The 15,712-nt window shown below is 35.5% G+C and overlaps 2 protein-coding genes across 2 annotated transcripts; both read right to left on the bottom strand.

The window, feature by feature from the left end:
* Positions 1 to 909: 909 nt before the first annotated feature.
* LOC147387121 (Kinesin motor family protein) lies at positions 910 to 7,849 on the bottom strand. The gene is made up of 16 exons (XM_086421391.1): positions 7,451 to 7,849; positions 7,213 to 7,350; positions 7,033 to 7,116; positions 6,796 to 6,921; positions 6,640 to 6,699; positions 6,503 to 6,556; positions 6,311 to 6,403; positions 6,010 to 6,105; positions 5,709 to 5,857; positions 5,204 to 5,356; positions 4,840 to 4,969; positions 3,742 to 4,746; positions 3,499 to 3,597; positions 3,269 to 3,415; positions 2,446 to 3,171; positions 910 to 1,357 (listed from the first exon to the last, which is right to left on the bottom strand). The coding sequence occupies exons 1-16, from the start codon at positions 7,757 to 7,759 to the stop codon at positions 1,109 to 1,111; spliced, it is 3,618 nt and encodes a 1,205-aa protein (XP_086277517.1). The 5' UTR covers positions 7,760 to 7,849; the 3' UTR covers positions 910 to 1,108.
* Positions 7,850 to 10,088: 2,239 nt separating this feature from the next.
* LOC147387120 (putative inositol transporter 2) lies at positions 10,089 to 14,993 on the bottom strand. The gene is given in 8 exon segments (XM_086421803.1): positions 10,089 to 10,717; positions 10,720 to 10,792; positions 10,985 to 11,596; positions 12,143 to 12,250; positions 12,339 to 12,674; positions 12,789 to 12,859; positions 12,970 to 13,137; positions 14,824 to 14,993. Coding segments are annotated over 7 exon segments (1,737 nt in total). The 5' UTR covers positions 13,106 to 13,137; positions 14,824 to 14,993; the 3' UTR covers positions 10,089 to 10,316.
* Between the last annotated feature and the right edge of the window lie 719 nt (positions 14,994 to 15,712).

Below are 15,712 nucleotides of genomic sequence, written 5' to 3'. Positions count from 1 at the left end.
AACTAATCTATTATTCTATGATGGAGGCATGTGTCAAAGGGACCATCATATTATCACGACTCTATATGAAATTAACAAGTTTCTCGTGTAACATGGAAAGGAAATTTTGAGTCATGTAGGTACAGAACTTTTACATGTAAGACCAATTGTTCATGCATTTGGAATCCTCATTTTGGTCAATCAATCGTGGAAACCTTTACTTGAGGGGCCATTACATGTCGGGTGGAAATTTCATATTATGGCATTCTTCTTAGCAAGAAATTACTGCAGTAGGATAAACGCCAAAGCGGATTTGAAAGGAAGACCTTTTGACGTTAAGATTTCCAAAGTTTAGCCTAGGCTTATTATAGCTTAGGACACCACCACTCGTCGTATTTAATTTGTTATTGCTACGACAGTTTACTTCAAGGGTCATGACAATATTAATGAGGTCAGCTTATGATCAATATTGCATGTTTGGAAGTATTTAATAGCTTCATGTACCCTGTATTGTAAACAATAGGAACAATTATTGATATATATATATATAGAGAACCTTTACACACTAATTCAGTGATAAATTATCTCATTTTTTGAAGATTAGTTTAATGGATGTTTGCAACAATATTGTTGTAAACCTCCCCCCTAAACTGTCTCCAAATTGTAAACCTCCCCTTAACTTTACTATAATTGTGTACAAGCCCCTTATTCTGCCTATCAATCCTATATTTAATCTTATCATCAGTCGAGGCATTTGACTTGATGTCCAAGGAATAATTGACGATAAACATAGAGTTGATCATATGCAGTTAAAAGTACTCTTATAGAGACCTAAGAATTTCAAGCTTGATCTGCAACAAATTAGGAGATTTTGGGATGAAAAAGAAACCAAAAATGGTGAAGTGGGGTGTCTCAACTTATCTAATACACAAGGAAAGCATTAAGGGAACAAACTCAATGGATTCAAGTCAAACCAATTAAAAATACAGTACTAAAAGAAACCGACTATAGTAGAAAACCAAATCAAGCTAAACTCAAGGTGTCTATTTGTACCAATTTAATTTCCCTGACCCAAGTAGGGTCTGGAGCAATTCCACCAATGCAATTGGGATTCAACTCAATTGTCTACTTAGAAATGCTCTTGGTATATGGGTCCAAATTCAGCTCTCCATGCTTGATCGTTGTCGGGCAACGTGGTTGTGTTACTGTCTGCTCTATCATCCTCCTGCCAGTATAACGGTTGCAATGCAGATTTTGGTAATCGACTCTCTGCAAGATACTGCTTCATAGTCACCATCTCCATTGCATGTTTTCTCTTCTGTTTCTCCATTTGCTTCCTTACTTTCTCGGTTTCTTTCTGAGCACTCATATAGTTTTCCTACATAAATATAAAAAACATAAGCCAAAACACCATCGAATCAAAATATCTACTTAGTCACCTCTAAATATGAGGGCAAAATATTACTTCATTTCTTTTTCATCTGTTCAATCGTCATTTACTTACATATTATTTCTAAAGCTACCATAGATCATGTCTATTTATTTGTTGATAAATTTGGGCTTCCAACACAAAACCAATTGGCAATGAGTGGAGGGAGAGGCCTAGGAGCTTATAAGGAGAGAAACAAGGCAATAAGTGTCTGTGTGGGACTAAACTCAACATGCCCCCCCACATGTGTGGGCTGGACTGGGCCAAAGCACGTCAAGATATGAACTGGGTAACGTGGAGGAGAGAAAGGCCCGCTATGATACCATGGTAAATTTGGGGGTCCAACTCAAAACCAATTGGCAATGAGTGGAGAGGCCCCGGAGCTTATAAGGAGAGAGGCAAGGCAATGAGTGTCCAATGTGGGACTAAACTCGACAGAGTGATCTTATGACTTTAGAAATCATATTTAAGCAAACAAAACATTTGGCGCACACATAGGGGATGAGCCACATAATTAAAAATCTCCCTATATTGAAGTAGGAAGATCGTGTGCTTCCAATATTATCACTCCAAAGTCCAAAATAATGTGATAGACTTTGTTTAGATAGTAAAAAATACGGCAACTATGCTTAGTTAAAGGTCTATATATAATCAATGGACCTCCTCTCAAATGGCTCATGACACAAACCATGTTCATCTTACTTGGTCCTAATCATCAGATAAATGGACCTTTTGTGGACTACTGCCAATATATCGAGCATCGAAAATTTAAGACAGATCAGATCATTAGGACCACTTTAGTTCTGTGATTTTTAGGACTATCTAAGAGGTGTCAATGTGGAGACCATCTCCACAAAATGTAATGGTTTTGTAATTGGAGATATATCCCTCTTCAGTAAGGAATTGGGCATCCTAATCAAGTATCACAGGCCTCAAGACACCATGAAGTGCATGCAGTTCAGAGAGTTTAATCTCCAACTAAAATGTGCCACACAGACACCACAGGGAGTTCTCCAGCAGTTATATAACTGACATACCTCTGCAACTGTAACAGCTTGCTCAGCTTCTCTCAACCTCACGAGGAGTTCTCCAGCAGCCTGAACAGCTTCTGTAGTGTCTCTAAGCTGAATTCTGAGACTCTTATTCTCCTTTTTCAAGTGTTCCCTCTCCTTCTCCCTTTGTACTCGTAAGTCTGAAAGCTCTGCAGCGAGAGACTTAATAAAACGAGAACCATTACCCTTCGCTCCTGCCTTTGCAGCTGCCTTCTTCACTTCTGCAACCCCTTGCATGATCTTCCGGTGTCTTCCGAGCAACTCATCATACTTGTCTTGCAAGTCAGCGTAGTGTTCGACAAATTTAGCATGCCCAAGGACGGACCTGTCCAGTGCATCATCCAACTCTTCTGTAACTTTCTTCTCAAGTCTTAATTCCATCTCCACCTTCTCTGCATGCCGGCGGTGTGATTCAATATCGATTCTCAACTCATCTGTTAAAGAAATCCACTCACTCTCAATCTCTGTCCACCTCTCCCTTTCCTTCTCAAGTTCTTCCCTGCTCTTCTCTGAAGAATGAGAATCTACATAACTTCTCCTCAATTGGATCGATTGTGACACGTTAGAAGAAACATCAATATAGGACTGCAGCTTTTTTCTTAAATTTTCAATTTCCTTTAGAAGCTCATGCCTCTCACTCAAATTGAAATGTGTATTCTCGCACTCAGAATCTATCTCTTCTTGATGATTCTCACCATTGAGACTCAGAAGCTGCAAATATAAGACGTTACAAACAACATCAACCAAAGAAACCATAATTTGAACTGTGAGAATAAAAGGTGGGAACCAATCCATGGGAGTGACTTACCTTGTTTTCTTCTAATGACAAATGTTTCTCATTCTTGAGATCTTCATTTGATACTACATCTGTTAAGGCCTCGGTATGAAGAGTTCTTGCATCCTGACCCCGTTCTAAGACTGAGTTGTGTTCTTTCTCTTGTTTATATTGCTCAACCTACATAATTTCAAATTGTCAAAAACTTAACAAAACCTATATACATAGTCTTCCCATGGTTACGAAGGAAACAAGTTTATTACCAGTTGATTTAGGTGCTCAATTTTAGCTGCTTGTTCTGCACACATATTTTCAAGCTCCTTCTCTCTCTTGAGGGCTTCAGCCAAGACTTTTTCTCCATCCTAGTTAACCCCAAAAAAAAGAGACACAAAACACAAAGTCTGAAATCCAACAAATGAAAAGATAATGTTTCCAACTTTCTTTAAGAGGATTTTTTTTCATGCCAAGTGTTTCTTTCTATAAAAGTTACTTGATCCTAGACTTACTTTCTGCACTTGATCTGTCAATCCCTTGGGAGCCCCTGCTTCATCAACTGGTACAATCCACATATTTAAGCTATCTTGGACTTGATCAGCGCCATTAACTTTTGCCTGCTTGCAAGATGCACAAATGAAAGAATTGGTTCCCTCTTCTGCTAATGTTTGAACACTAGCATCAGCTTTGTTGGTTTCTTGACATGGTTTCAATGCCAAATGTTCGAATGAAAAGGCAACTGAGGATTTATTTGATGCCGAATTCCTCTGATGATAGTCGATAATCTGCAAGCCTCTGTGAAGGCTAGCTGCCAAAGACTCAGTAGGGTCTTGAAATATCTTGCTTGACCGCAAGGACTCACGGATTTGATCACTTCTTTTAACTGACTGTCTTAAAACTTCTGGATTGAACCTCGAACTCTCAAGCACATGGTTCTCAGATGAAAGATTTGACGAGGTGGATATACTTTTCTTTTGCATGTTTTCAATTTTAGGAGATTCAGATAAGGGTGGATCTTGGAGGACTGAAGACTGTCGGCATGGCAAGATTGAAAGGCCATCAAAAGTACTTGAAGTATCTTGGCAATCTACAGAACTATCATGGTCCTTGTAATGTAGCTCCTCCATCTCAGGGTCATCGTTCAAATGGGTTTCTTTGATTCTACTGTCTTCTGGGCATGTATTTGTGATACAGCTATGTTCACTGGTAATGTCTATATCTGAACTTTCTTCAAAGGAAGAAAACTGGAGGCACTCTTTGTCATCAGAGGGGCCTGTCAAATTCACCTCATCACATGAACTTTGCACATTGTCTAGCTGGGTGAATAGCTCTTGTACATTCTTCTCATCAACGTTTATATCTTCCTCAGAATCACTATCTATGTGGGGTAAGATCAAGGAACGATTGAGACTTAATCTCAATTGGTTCAGGCTTTCACGGGCATTTCGACCTTTGAAATATCCACTGTTACTGCAAACTGAGTTGTAACCAGTTGACTTCGTTTTTATAAGCTCTTCCTGTAGACAACAATATATAGTTCTAGTCAATGTTGGCTTGAGCACAACAATAAACAATGTACTGGAAATTGACACTCAGATGGCAAATAATACCTTTAATTGACGAATTTGGTCACTCAGATCATTAACATCCTCCTCTGTTATTTCATTTATTGCTGGTTCATTTTGTATGGATTTTGCTTGCAGCCCAAACCTGAGTGTGCTAAGAGTTTCACCTTTGCATCTGTATTCAACAGGGACACCATTAATTAGTGGACATTTTTGTAGATCTAATGGCATTGACAAGAACAAAGATAAAATTGAATATCATGAATATGGTTCTAACATCCCCACCTCTAATTCCATGCATAAATCATCTCACCGAAACCTTACCAAATTATTGTTCCATGCATGAATGCCATACTGAATTACTTGTTAAAGGGATACCAAAAGCAATTAAGTTTAAACGATGAATTACTTGTCATCTGGAGAAATTGCGCAAATGACTGTTAGTTTCGCATTGCCACCAAGTGACTCCTGTAGTAGATGAGTTAAACAAGAACTTCGATATGGGATATTTTGAGGTCTTCTTCCAGATTGGGCACCTCCAGAAAGAAGATGCACCAAATGCCTGCAACCATCCAAGCAGAAAGTTAAAGTTAAAGAAGTCCAGAGCTGAACTCACTCTATGTTACTACAATGGCTGTTGAATAAATCATTTCTTTATATAAAACAATTTATAATTAGGCACTGTGAGTGAATAACTTGATACAATTTCATTGTAATTTTAATATAGAGCATCCAGTTTGGTTACTACCATTGCATTTACAAATACATGGCACCCATAGCATCTGGACCATTCATGTGGTACTCATGATCATATACTTGAACTAAGCATTCTCATACAATGAGAACTAGTTCTAGATTAGATACATCAGCTTTAATTGAAGATCAATAACAAAATAATGGTCATGAAATCATACCCGAGATGTGATAGAGATCTCTTTACATTTCTGCCTTCCTTTATACACTGTCTACCTGCATCAACAAGTTTATTTCGTTCTGATCCAGCAAGATCAACAAGGCAGATTCTGCTGGTTTTTGAACTATTAAAGCATTTCGAAGATGTACCCTGTGAAAATAATTGGGGTCATGAGCATAGCACAAGTATATTAGGATAAGCGTTTCAATGAGTTACATAGATAGATGCAAAGAGTGGGAAAATTCAAGGTTATTTTTGAATAATAAATAAAAAATCAAGAATTCCAATGTGTAATAGTATACCTTGCACCAGGATTCGATGACACAAGTAAAAACTATATGAGACCGAGAGCTCTTGGAGTTTATGCTTGTTGCACCCACCTTTCTATTTGAAAGCCCCTGCATCATAATTGAAATTAATCGAATAAATCATGGAATAAATTACGTAGGATCCACATTTTCCAAATTGTATCAAGTTCAATTATCTTTCAAAGGTAAGAAAATGCTGATGAAAAACAGAACAAAATTGAACAATTCCCCATTTATCAATGCATATTAAAAGTTGTCTCAGAAGAATAATTGGCTTCATATGCCGATCTCTCACCTTAATTAAAATTTGTGTTACATCATCATAAGTAGTCACATACTCCTCTGTCAGATTTTCAACATAGATGCCATTCTTGGCATCATCTCTTATCTGTGAAAAAAAAATAAACCTTTGGATACCATAAACTAAAAATAATACAGAAAGTGATGAAAACCAAATCAAGAATAATGGAGATAGGAAAAACTATACCTCAAGGTTCCGTTGAACGGGGTCCAGTAAATCACCAATCCGCTCATTATATATCTGTAACAAGCAACAAGTGATAAATAACAAAGTATTATGTGAAATTAAAACCTATTTCGCAACGAGAAATAAAAAAAGTTCACCTCTAGAAAAGAACATCGACACTGGTAATTTATCTGCCTCTTTTCAGAATTCTCCTGTTCCTGATCAAGAATCAGAACAAAAGGTCATGATCCCATTTCCACAATTCAGTGTTTTTTTTTTTTTTTTAAAGATGAAATTGAGGACTAGAAACCCACTCTCTGAATCTCTGAAAATAACATCTGGAAGATTCGAGGAACAATGCCTTGGTTGCTACTTGGAGAGGGACCTTCAACCATTGCACTCGGAGGACCCCACATCGTGTAAGTCTTCCCGCTTCCCGTCTTTTTGAATATTTGATCAAGTTATTTAGTCGTAAATTTTCACTAAAATCGGAATATTGAGATAGAAGTTTACAAAAAAATTAACGTAAAACAACTAAAAGTTCAATGTACCTGCCCATAAGAAAGGATTGAAGTGTTAAAACCAACTAAGGAGTTCTTGACCAACGGAACACCGACCAATTGGAAGATATCTTCCTGTGAAAAATATAACAACACAGAGCATAATTTCATCAAAAACTGCCCCAATTTAGATAAAGATGAAAACGTGTACCTATAAGCAACCATGATTACCTGAGTAGAACTTGAATCGACAACTGAGTCGAATGTAAACGTTCTGTCTCCAACTGATAAAGAGTTGGGTGAAATCTTCCGAACAGTTCGATCTTCTCCTCTCTCACGCCAATTAGCCGGTCTGACTCTCGCTACAACCTATCAACAAATCCAGCATAAACAGTTAAACACAAACGTAGAATCAAAATCCAAACTTGAAAAACATAATAAAAAGATTAGGGTTTTGAAATCAAGATACCTTAACTGGTGGATCAGAAGGAAGAGATAATAGATCTTGTAGATGGTCGTCTGATCTGGTGCTTTCTTTCTGAAAATATACAGTTTTCGTTGGTGATTTCTCAGGAACAGAAGATGAGACCATGTTTGTATCGATCTGAATGTTTGGATCGATGGGGGGAGAATTTTCTTTGCTGGATTTGGATTTTTGACGGATCGAGTTCATCTTCAGACTGTTGTTAGAGATGGATCTGGGAAGAAGATTTCGAATCTTTTGGGTAGAAATGGCTCCCAAGAATCGATTTTCGGAGATCTCTGTGTTTGATTTCATGGCTTTTGGAGATCTGAAACAGAGAGAGAGAGAGAGATCTTTGGTTCAGTTCAAATGTATAAAGGGGGGAAGAAAAGGAATGTTTTTATTGTTGTAGTAGTGGTCAGAAATGAGATTGATGTGCTCTTTGAGTTTGAAGTTTGAACATTTTTGAAATTAAAATAAAAGATTGGGTGATTTAGACATACCCCTTTACTTTTTGCTGAATAGATGAGATACCCCTGTTTTTCCAAACTATTGACATACCCTTGATGAAATTGTTCTACTTCAAAAGACTAATAAGAAAATGACCTAAACACCCTTATTTTATAATCTCTAGACAAAAAAACCCGTGATTTTAAACACTTGATCTTCAACTTATTGGGTTAGTGGTAAGTACAAGTTGATGAATCTTTGGGTAAAGAAATCAATCAGACGTGATAATCTGACTCCTCTCTGGAAAAAATCTCAGAGGAGGAGTCGAAATACAATGAATAAGTTGAAGATGAAAAAATCAATGACATACTCCCCTTGTGATCAATGAATCTTTGGATGGTTATGTGCAATTCTATATCCCAACGAAAAAACCTTTGGTTCTATGCATTACCATGCCAAGGGAGTATGGGTGGAGGAGTCAGAAAATCATTATTCAAATTCACTTATTTCCTACAAAAGGTTTAAGAAGAGTTTGAAGGTAAGATGTAATTAATTGAGATGATAAAGGCGATTAGGTTTTCTTCTTAGGTCACACCTTCGAATCTCTATATGTCCCTCCATATAAAATAGTTATATTTAATTATTGTACCTAAGCATGGTGATTGGTATGTACGACCCGCCAAAGAATAAATAAATCTTTAGGATAAAAAATTATTTTATTTGGTAATTCTTATCTTTTAAGTTTTTCCTCGAATCTTTAAACTTGATTTATTTGACAAAATCATATAATACTTTCTAAATGTAATCTCATATAAATTAGAATTGCATTATGTTACAAACGTTAGTTCGTACAAACTAGAGTTGTATTATACTCAAAACATTAACTCCAAGGGATTAGCTTAGTGGCAAGTCGAGCTTGATAAGCTCCCCAGGAAGAGTAAATACTCGAAACCCCCAAAGTAATGAATTCTTAGGGGCTACCCTCCAGAGCCCGATTGACTCTCAACTCAACCAATTGAAGTAGGTCTTTCCAAGGGGGCGGTGTGTGTATGACCATGGGAGTAGTCTCACCCAAAGAGTGGAGATACCGATAAGCCAAAAAAAAAAAAAAACTCCAAATGATTAAGTTTGTTTTTTCTCTTTGATTTAGAAGGATAAATAGTATAGAAATTTGGATAACTAATTTAATCTTATGGAGGACAAGTGGTGACATTGATTCAAAACCCAAGCTTGAGGAAGGGATATTTTGTAAGTGATTGAAAATAAGGGTATTTTTGTCATTTCATTTGTTAGTCTACCGTAAAAGGACATGGTCAAGGAGGGTATGTCATCATTTGAATCACATAGTGGAGGGGTATTTTAAATTATCCTAAATAATATCAGAACTAACAATATAATGACCATAATGCCCAAAATATAGCCGTTAGGTGGAGCTCTGAAGGTCGGAGCGGGTCACTCAAATTGGCCTGATTATAACAACGTGACGATGTTGACCCTAGTAATAATATTTAAACTTTGAAGGGGTGGGTATTTCATTACATGCTCCTAGGGAGCTCTGATCTTCAGTGCTCCAATCAATTTGATTGGTCCATGGGATGTCACTTTTTGATGGTGGGGACCAACCTGTATAATCTTTGAATTGTGTACTAACATCATCCCAAGGTTGAGATCGTTGGATGGTCTTCAAGATTTATGATACAAATCTCGAGGACCATAACCTCCTACATTGAGACAACTTTGATGAGATATTGTAAAATTAAAATTTTAAAATCAGGACTTGAAATTTAGTTTTAAAACCATTTGTTTCCAGAACCCCATGAGACATATAGTAAGTCCGATTTATTCGGAGAACAAATCACTTTGAAGATATAATAATATATTGTATCATGTAGGGTATGGTTTGCTCTTATTAAACTGATATGAACGATTAATAATTTCACGTTCAATCAGTGATGACAGCCAATGATGAGAAATGAAAGAGAGGAATTTTGCATTTTATGATGATTGTTTGAAGCAAAAACAAAAAACCAAAAAAAATTCTCTTGTAATCAAATCACCTATTGTGCCAAAATTGGTTTTTTCTAAGAGATTTGGTGCAAGTGATGGTTGTTGAAGATGTAAGACGTTCGAATTAAGGTTGAAAAGGTTGAAAACTAGGTAAAAAAAATTTACCCAAGATGTTAAAGATTACTAGTTTTGGGAAAATAAATCACACTCAGATGATATTTATGGTATTTTTACTATTTTAACCAAGTTTCAAAATATAATTTCATTCATGCGAATTCATTGCATTAACACTGCCCAGAAGTATTGTCTAAATAAGCACACACACACAAAAAAACATTATCTAGAACAAGCCAAATCAAGTGTCTAGGGTTCTGATAAACAAAATAAAACAAGCAAATGAAGAGATGATTATGGCTTATCGACTTGATTGTTTGTCTGGATTGTTCTTCGAAGTCTTCCGATTCTTCCAGCTTCTTTTCTCCAGCATCTTCTCCACCTCCTCAAACGATAATCCTTTTGTTTCGGGTACAAACAAAAAGATGAACAATAAAGCAACGCACGAAACACACCCAAATAGAAGAAATGTGTAGGCAGCACCAAGAGCCTTTGTCAAACTTAAAAAGGTTTCGCTCACTATGAGATTCGAAACCCAGTTAGCCACTGCAGCCATCCCTCCACAAAGTCCTCTAAGTCTCAACGGATATATCTCAGAGTTCACAATCCATGGGACTGTTCCCATCCCGGGCGCATAAGCGATGATATATACTCCAAGTACGATCACTGCCACCAATCCAAAATTGCTCGGACATCCCTGGTGTACCATTGACGATGCTCCCCATTACATGCACTTTTCGAACTTGGATTTGAAGCTAGACATGCACCGGGTCGAAGCTGCTTACAAACAAATTGTATCGTGCAACACATAATCAGATTTCATAATCCTATAAAACTGAGAAATTGGTTAAAATCAGAATTGGGGTATATTTTTGTGATTTTGTTTCTTGCATTTTTGTGTTGAAGCAATGTTTCTTAAAACATGACATTTTGTGCACAAATCGTAAAGCTAATTATTCTGGATCATACCTTTTTCCCAGCATTAGTACAAAAACCGCACTCAGATGAGGCAGACAAGCATGTCATACAGTTCCAATTTCCAGCATCGGGCGCTGTCAAGTAAGACGAACATGTATTGTTCCCAAAATGAGCGGTCTCAAACCCATTAACGAGTGGAGCATGAGAAGAAGCTGTTCTAAACACAGCCGTTAATCCAAAAAGACAAACAATGATTCCAACCATACTGATAAGCATCAACTTTCTCCTCCCAAATCTATCAACGAAAAACATACTAACGATGGTACCAAGAGCGTTGAAACCGGATGTTATGAGAGAAAGTGCCAAGGCCGCACGATTAGAAGCAATTCCAGCTAATTGGACTATTGTTGGGCTGTAATACATGATTGTGTTGATACCCACAAACTGCTGAGCTACTTGGCAACCGATACCAGCAATGAGACCTTTACGGACTATGGGATCACTCCATGCATCAGATACCTTAGTAAAGATGTTACCAGCACCAACTGAACCTTCTAGAGCTATTTCAGCTTCAACCGACAATCTTAAAGCTTCAACCTCCTCATCAGCTTCACTAGGAGGGTATATTTTCTTCAAAATTTCAATAGCTTCCTCTTTCCTGTTCTGTTCATATTAAACACAAAACATTATTAAAAAAATATTTAGTAATAAGTAATTGATAGTCACCCTCGAATTGGCATAAATATACATTTATGATTGGGAGAACGAGCACAACGATTGAAAAGGAACACGTAATCCAAAACGTATTGTCCCACCTAGTCAATTTGCAAAGCCATGATGGAAGTTCGGAAATAAATATATTTTAAAGTGCAACAAAAATGGACAGGAACATTAACTCAATTGTATTTTTTTTCTTTAGTTGGATCACCTATTTGGGACAGAACAAATGGTAGGTTCAGTCTCCACACATATGCACTATGAACCATTTTGTGTTAAAAGAGAAAAAATCGTCGGCTTTACGAATTTTTAAAATTCTACGTGGAACTTAAACCTCCAAGTTTAATTTAAAAAATAAAAATAAAAATACTTAGTAATAATCTTTCGTGCATGCACTATGAACCATTACGAAATTCTAAATTTATACATGGAACTTAAACCTCCAAATTTAATTTAAAAGAAAAAATAAACATAAAAATACTTAATAATAACCTTTCTGTAGAGCCACCTAGGAGACTCTGGAAGAAACCACATGCAAACAAATTGAACTGCAGCCGGGACCGCCGCTATTCCAAGCATCCAACGCCATGTTCCGGGTACCTGTATCAAATCCCATTAGAAATTATTATTAATTTAAATTATAATAGAAACGATAACATGAATGTGGTATTAGTGGCCGTATACGTACCCTAGTGAAGGCAAGATTGATAAGATAGGCAATAAATTGCCCACCCGTAATAAGCAAACCATTGGTGCTAACAAGGGCACCTCTAATTTTAGCAGGGGAAGCTTCCGATATATATAGAGGTGCAGTCATGGAAGCCATTCCAACTCCGAGTCCTACAAATATTCTTCCAACAATAATCAATGCTGGGGTCGGAGATACAGCCATGATAATTGCTCCAATGAAGAACAAAACATCAGCAATCAAAATCGAAAATCTTCTCCCCATACTGTCGTTCATCCATCCACCAATCGCTGCACCAACTATAGCTCCTGCTACTGCCATACTAACGATGGTTTCCTACCCCCCAAAAAAAACATATAGTAAGAATTCAGAAGGGTTAATTTATTTTTTCATCTAGATTTTTACGATAGATGGGGAGAGAAGTAATCAGTGGTTATATGTTCAGCTTACCTGCATAACTGTGCTCCTATCAACACTTCGAAAATCATCTCGAATGTAAAGAAGGGCACCAGAGATGACACCTAAAAAATCGAAAAAAGATTTAATCAATCAAAGTTGGCATTTGGAGACTTTTATATTGTTCTCATTCAACTAAAACTAAGAAATCCAATACATGAAATTAGTTTGTTACCTGTATCATAGCCAAAGAGGAGCCCTCCAATGCCAGCTGAGAACGCGAGTTTCAAAATATAAGGCCGTGTCCATGTCATATGAAAGCATTCTTTGAATTCTGTTTTGCTTGCTTTTTCGATGGCACCCTCCGCCATCGTGTGCAATTTAGGATCGAACTAAATACAATCTGCGTAGATGAACGGGAACAAAAATTTTTTTAGAGAATTGGACTAATAAAATGCCAATTACAGTTGATGACACACACCTACTTGATTGCAGGAATGAAGCCTAGTTAGCTAGTTTGCAAAAAGTTTGTTTTGTTGATAAAACATTCAAAGATTCGGCAAAATCTACATAAATTAACAATCTAAGCAAAAAATAAAATAAACTTAAGCTTGACAAACATAAAGAATATTGCTTAAGACCACCTAATATTTAACATCAAAGCTTTGGGGATATCTCAAGAACACAACCATTAAACAAATATAGAAGTTTTCTTCTAAAACTATATCTATGGGAAACCAAAGTGACCATGTCAAACTCATTTTTGTAATATTTAACATATATGGGATATCTCATATATGGTAATGGAATTTTATTACCAAACAAGGTACCCATTGTACCTGCATTTACTTAAATGTACTTTTATACCCTTACCAAACTTAAAAAATGATCATGAAAACGCCATAAAAGTAATTTAAATAAATGTAAGTAAAAGAGTTACCTTGTTTGAAAAAATTTCATTACCATATAGGGGACCCTATCTTCTAAATACTTTTAAAATAGATTTATACAAAATAACTTCAAATTAAAACAATAATATTCCTAATTCCAATGAAAATTAAACTCTTAACATAATTAAATATATTTCTATCAAAATAAAATCTGATTAATTAAATTATGCACATTTCCATACATGCATGCTTCAATCTTACCAGCCCTAAGTTAAGCATTCCAAATAAATTCAGATCCTTATCTACCAAATAAAATTTTATTGGTATTTATTGAAAATCAAATTTAAATTTTAACAGTCAAATAGGTAAAAAATATCATATTATAGGGATTTGTTAACATGTGCCCTAAGGACACACGTTAAAATGCATTAAATACACCTCCAAAAATTTATTTTCCAACAAAAAGTGCCCTAAAAAAAATCTCCTAACAAAAATACCCTCAAATGCTTATTTTCAAGGTGTATTTAATGCCTCATAACGTGTGCCCTCTGATTAATTAATACAAGAAAAAAGAAATGGGGAAAAGAACAAGAAAATTGAATCCAAATACCAAACTCCAAAGAAACAAAAATAACAATGAGAAAAACAAATAATAGAATTAAAGTATTAAACAACCCACACAAGTCAAACCCAAAAATGAAAAAATATATATTATTTCTCACTATTTCTTTCTTATAAAACTATATTATATTAATTCCATAAATCCTTATTTTATATATATAAATAATTTATCAAAATTTTAACCTTAAAAAAGATAAAACAAAACAATATAAATAAAAATAAAAAATAAAACAACCAATGTTTACTCTCTATTTTATATATATATATATAAAATCAAGTTAAAATTATATAAATAAAATAAAATAGAACCCTTTGTTTCCCTTGAACACATTATTACTTCCTTCATACCCATCAACATAAACAACAAGAACATCAACTTCATCTAACAAACCAATGCTCTTAAACATCAAATAATCCAAACCCAAATCCAAAAAAAACAAAACAATGCTCTTAAACATAAAAAATTCCAAACCCAAACCCAAAAATATATAAATAAAAACCTAAAAAACTAGAAAGAAAAAAAAAAAAAAAACAAAACAAAACAAAAAACAAACAAACTACATTGTAGAATCTCTTACCGAAAACGACTCTCTCTGTATCTCTCTCTCTCTCTCTCTCTCTCTCGATCTGTATGTAGATATAGTCTCTCTTACGATCACAAAGGTATCCTTATATAGAAGATTGCATTCTCTCGGAGTCTGAATGTTTATCCGACTTTGATGCAACCTCTTCGCCCCCTTAAACTTGTGTGAAGTTATGCCAACTCCGCCAAGACCAACACGTAATAACATGTTTCAATTTGCTATCTTTCTTCATATAAATAGTTTGATGTTCTTCCCCTTAAAATTGCCATGTAAGATACTAATTGGGCCCACTAATCATAAAGGTACTTTAATAGATTTGGTAAGTTTTCATGATTGATTAATGGCCATTGACTTTGGTCATTTTTTTTAATAACTGATTTATATCATAAGTTATTTGACCCGATCCATTTTGTTAAAATATTTTTTTAGACAGTTTGTATCAAATTTTTATATTAAAAAAAACAGCAAATTTTTTTTTTTTTTGACAGAGTAGGATTTTCCTTATATAAGTAATTGAGTAACCAATTCTAGTTTTGGAGGAATAAAAAGGTTTCTATTATTGAAAATGGTGCGTTGGAAAAGAAAGAGAGCGTGAACGTGGGCCACCGAACTGATGGACGGTGATAAAAGGTTAATCAGGTGAAGTAAGATTAGATTAATGCAATCAGATACACTGTATAATTGCTTTAGTTTGGATAAGACTGACTCATAATCCGTTTCATTGTTTCTTTCTAATTAAAACTCTTCTCAAAACTAAGAACATAAACGTAAGTAAGTAATGCTATTATAGTTTGTGATCTACGAAATTAAATTGCAAAGGGTTCAGTATCCATTGGATCTTTAGGCACAAAATCAATCTCATTTGTTGACTGGGCCCACTTCA

Source organism: Akebia trifoliata, chromosome 13, assembly GCF_017979445.1.
Source record: "Akebia trifoliata isolate Shusen 1 chromosome 13, ASM1797944v1, whole genome shotgun sequence".
NCBI classification, from domain to species: domain Eukaryota; kingdom Viridiplantae; phylum Streptophyta; class Magnoliopsida; order Ranunculales; family Lardizabalaceae; genus Akebia; species Akebia trifoliata.
This window is presented reverse-complemented; position numbering and strand designations above follow the sequence as displayed.

What these genes read in the sequence shown, in the direction of transcription:
- LOC147387121 (XM_086421391.1), bottom strand. Translation starts at nt 7,759, where the DNA reads ATGAAATCAAACACAGAGATCTCCGAAAATCGATTCTTGGGAGCCATT. An exon ending in TATTTTCAGAGATTCAGAGA is followed by an intron (nt 6,700 to 6,795) that starts GTGGGTTTCTAG and finishes ATTCTTGATCAG; the next exon opens with GAACAGGAGAATTCTGAAAA. An exon ending in GTCGATGTTCTTTTCTAGAG is followed by an intron (nt 6,557 to 6,639) that starts GTGAACTTTTTT and finishes TGCTTGTTACAG; the next exon opens with ATATATAATGAGCGGATTGG.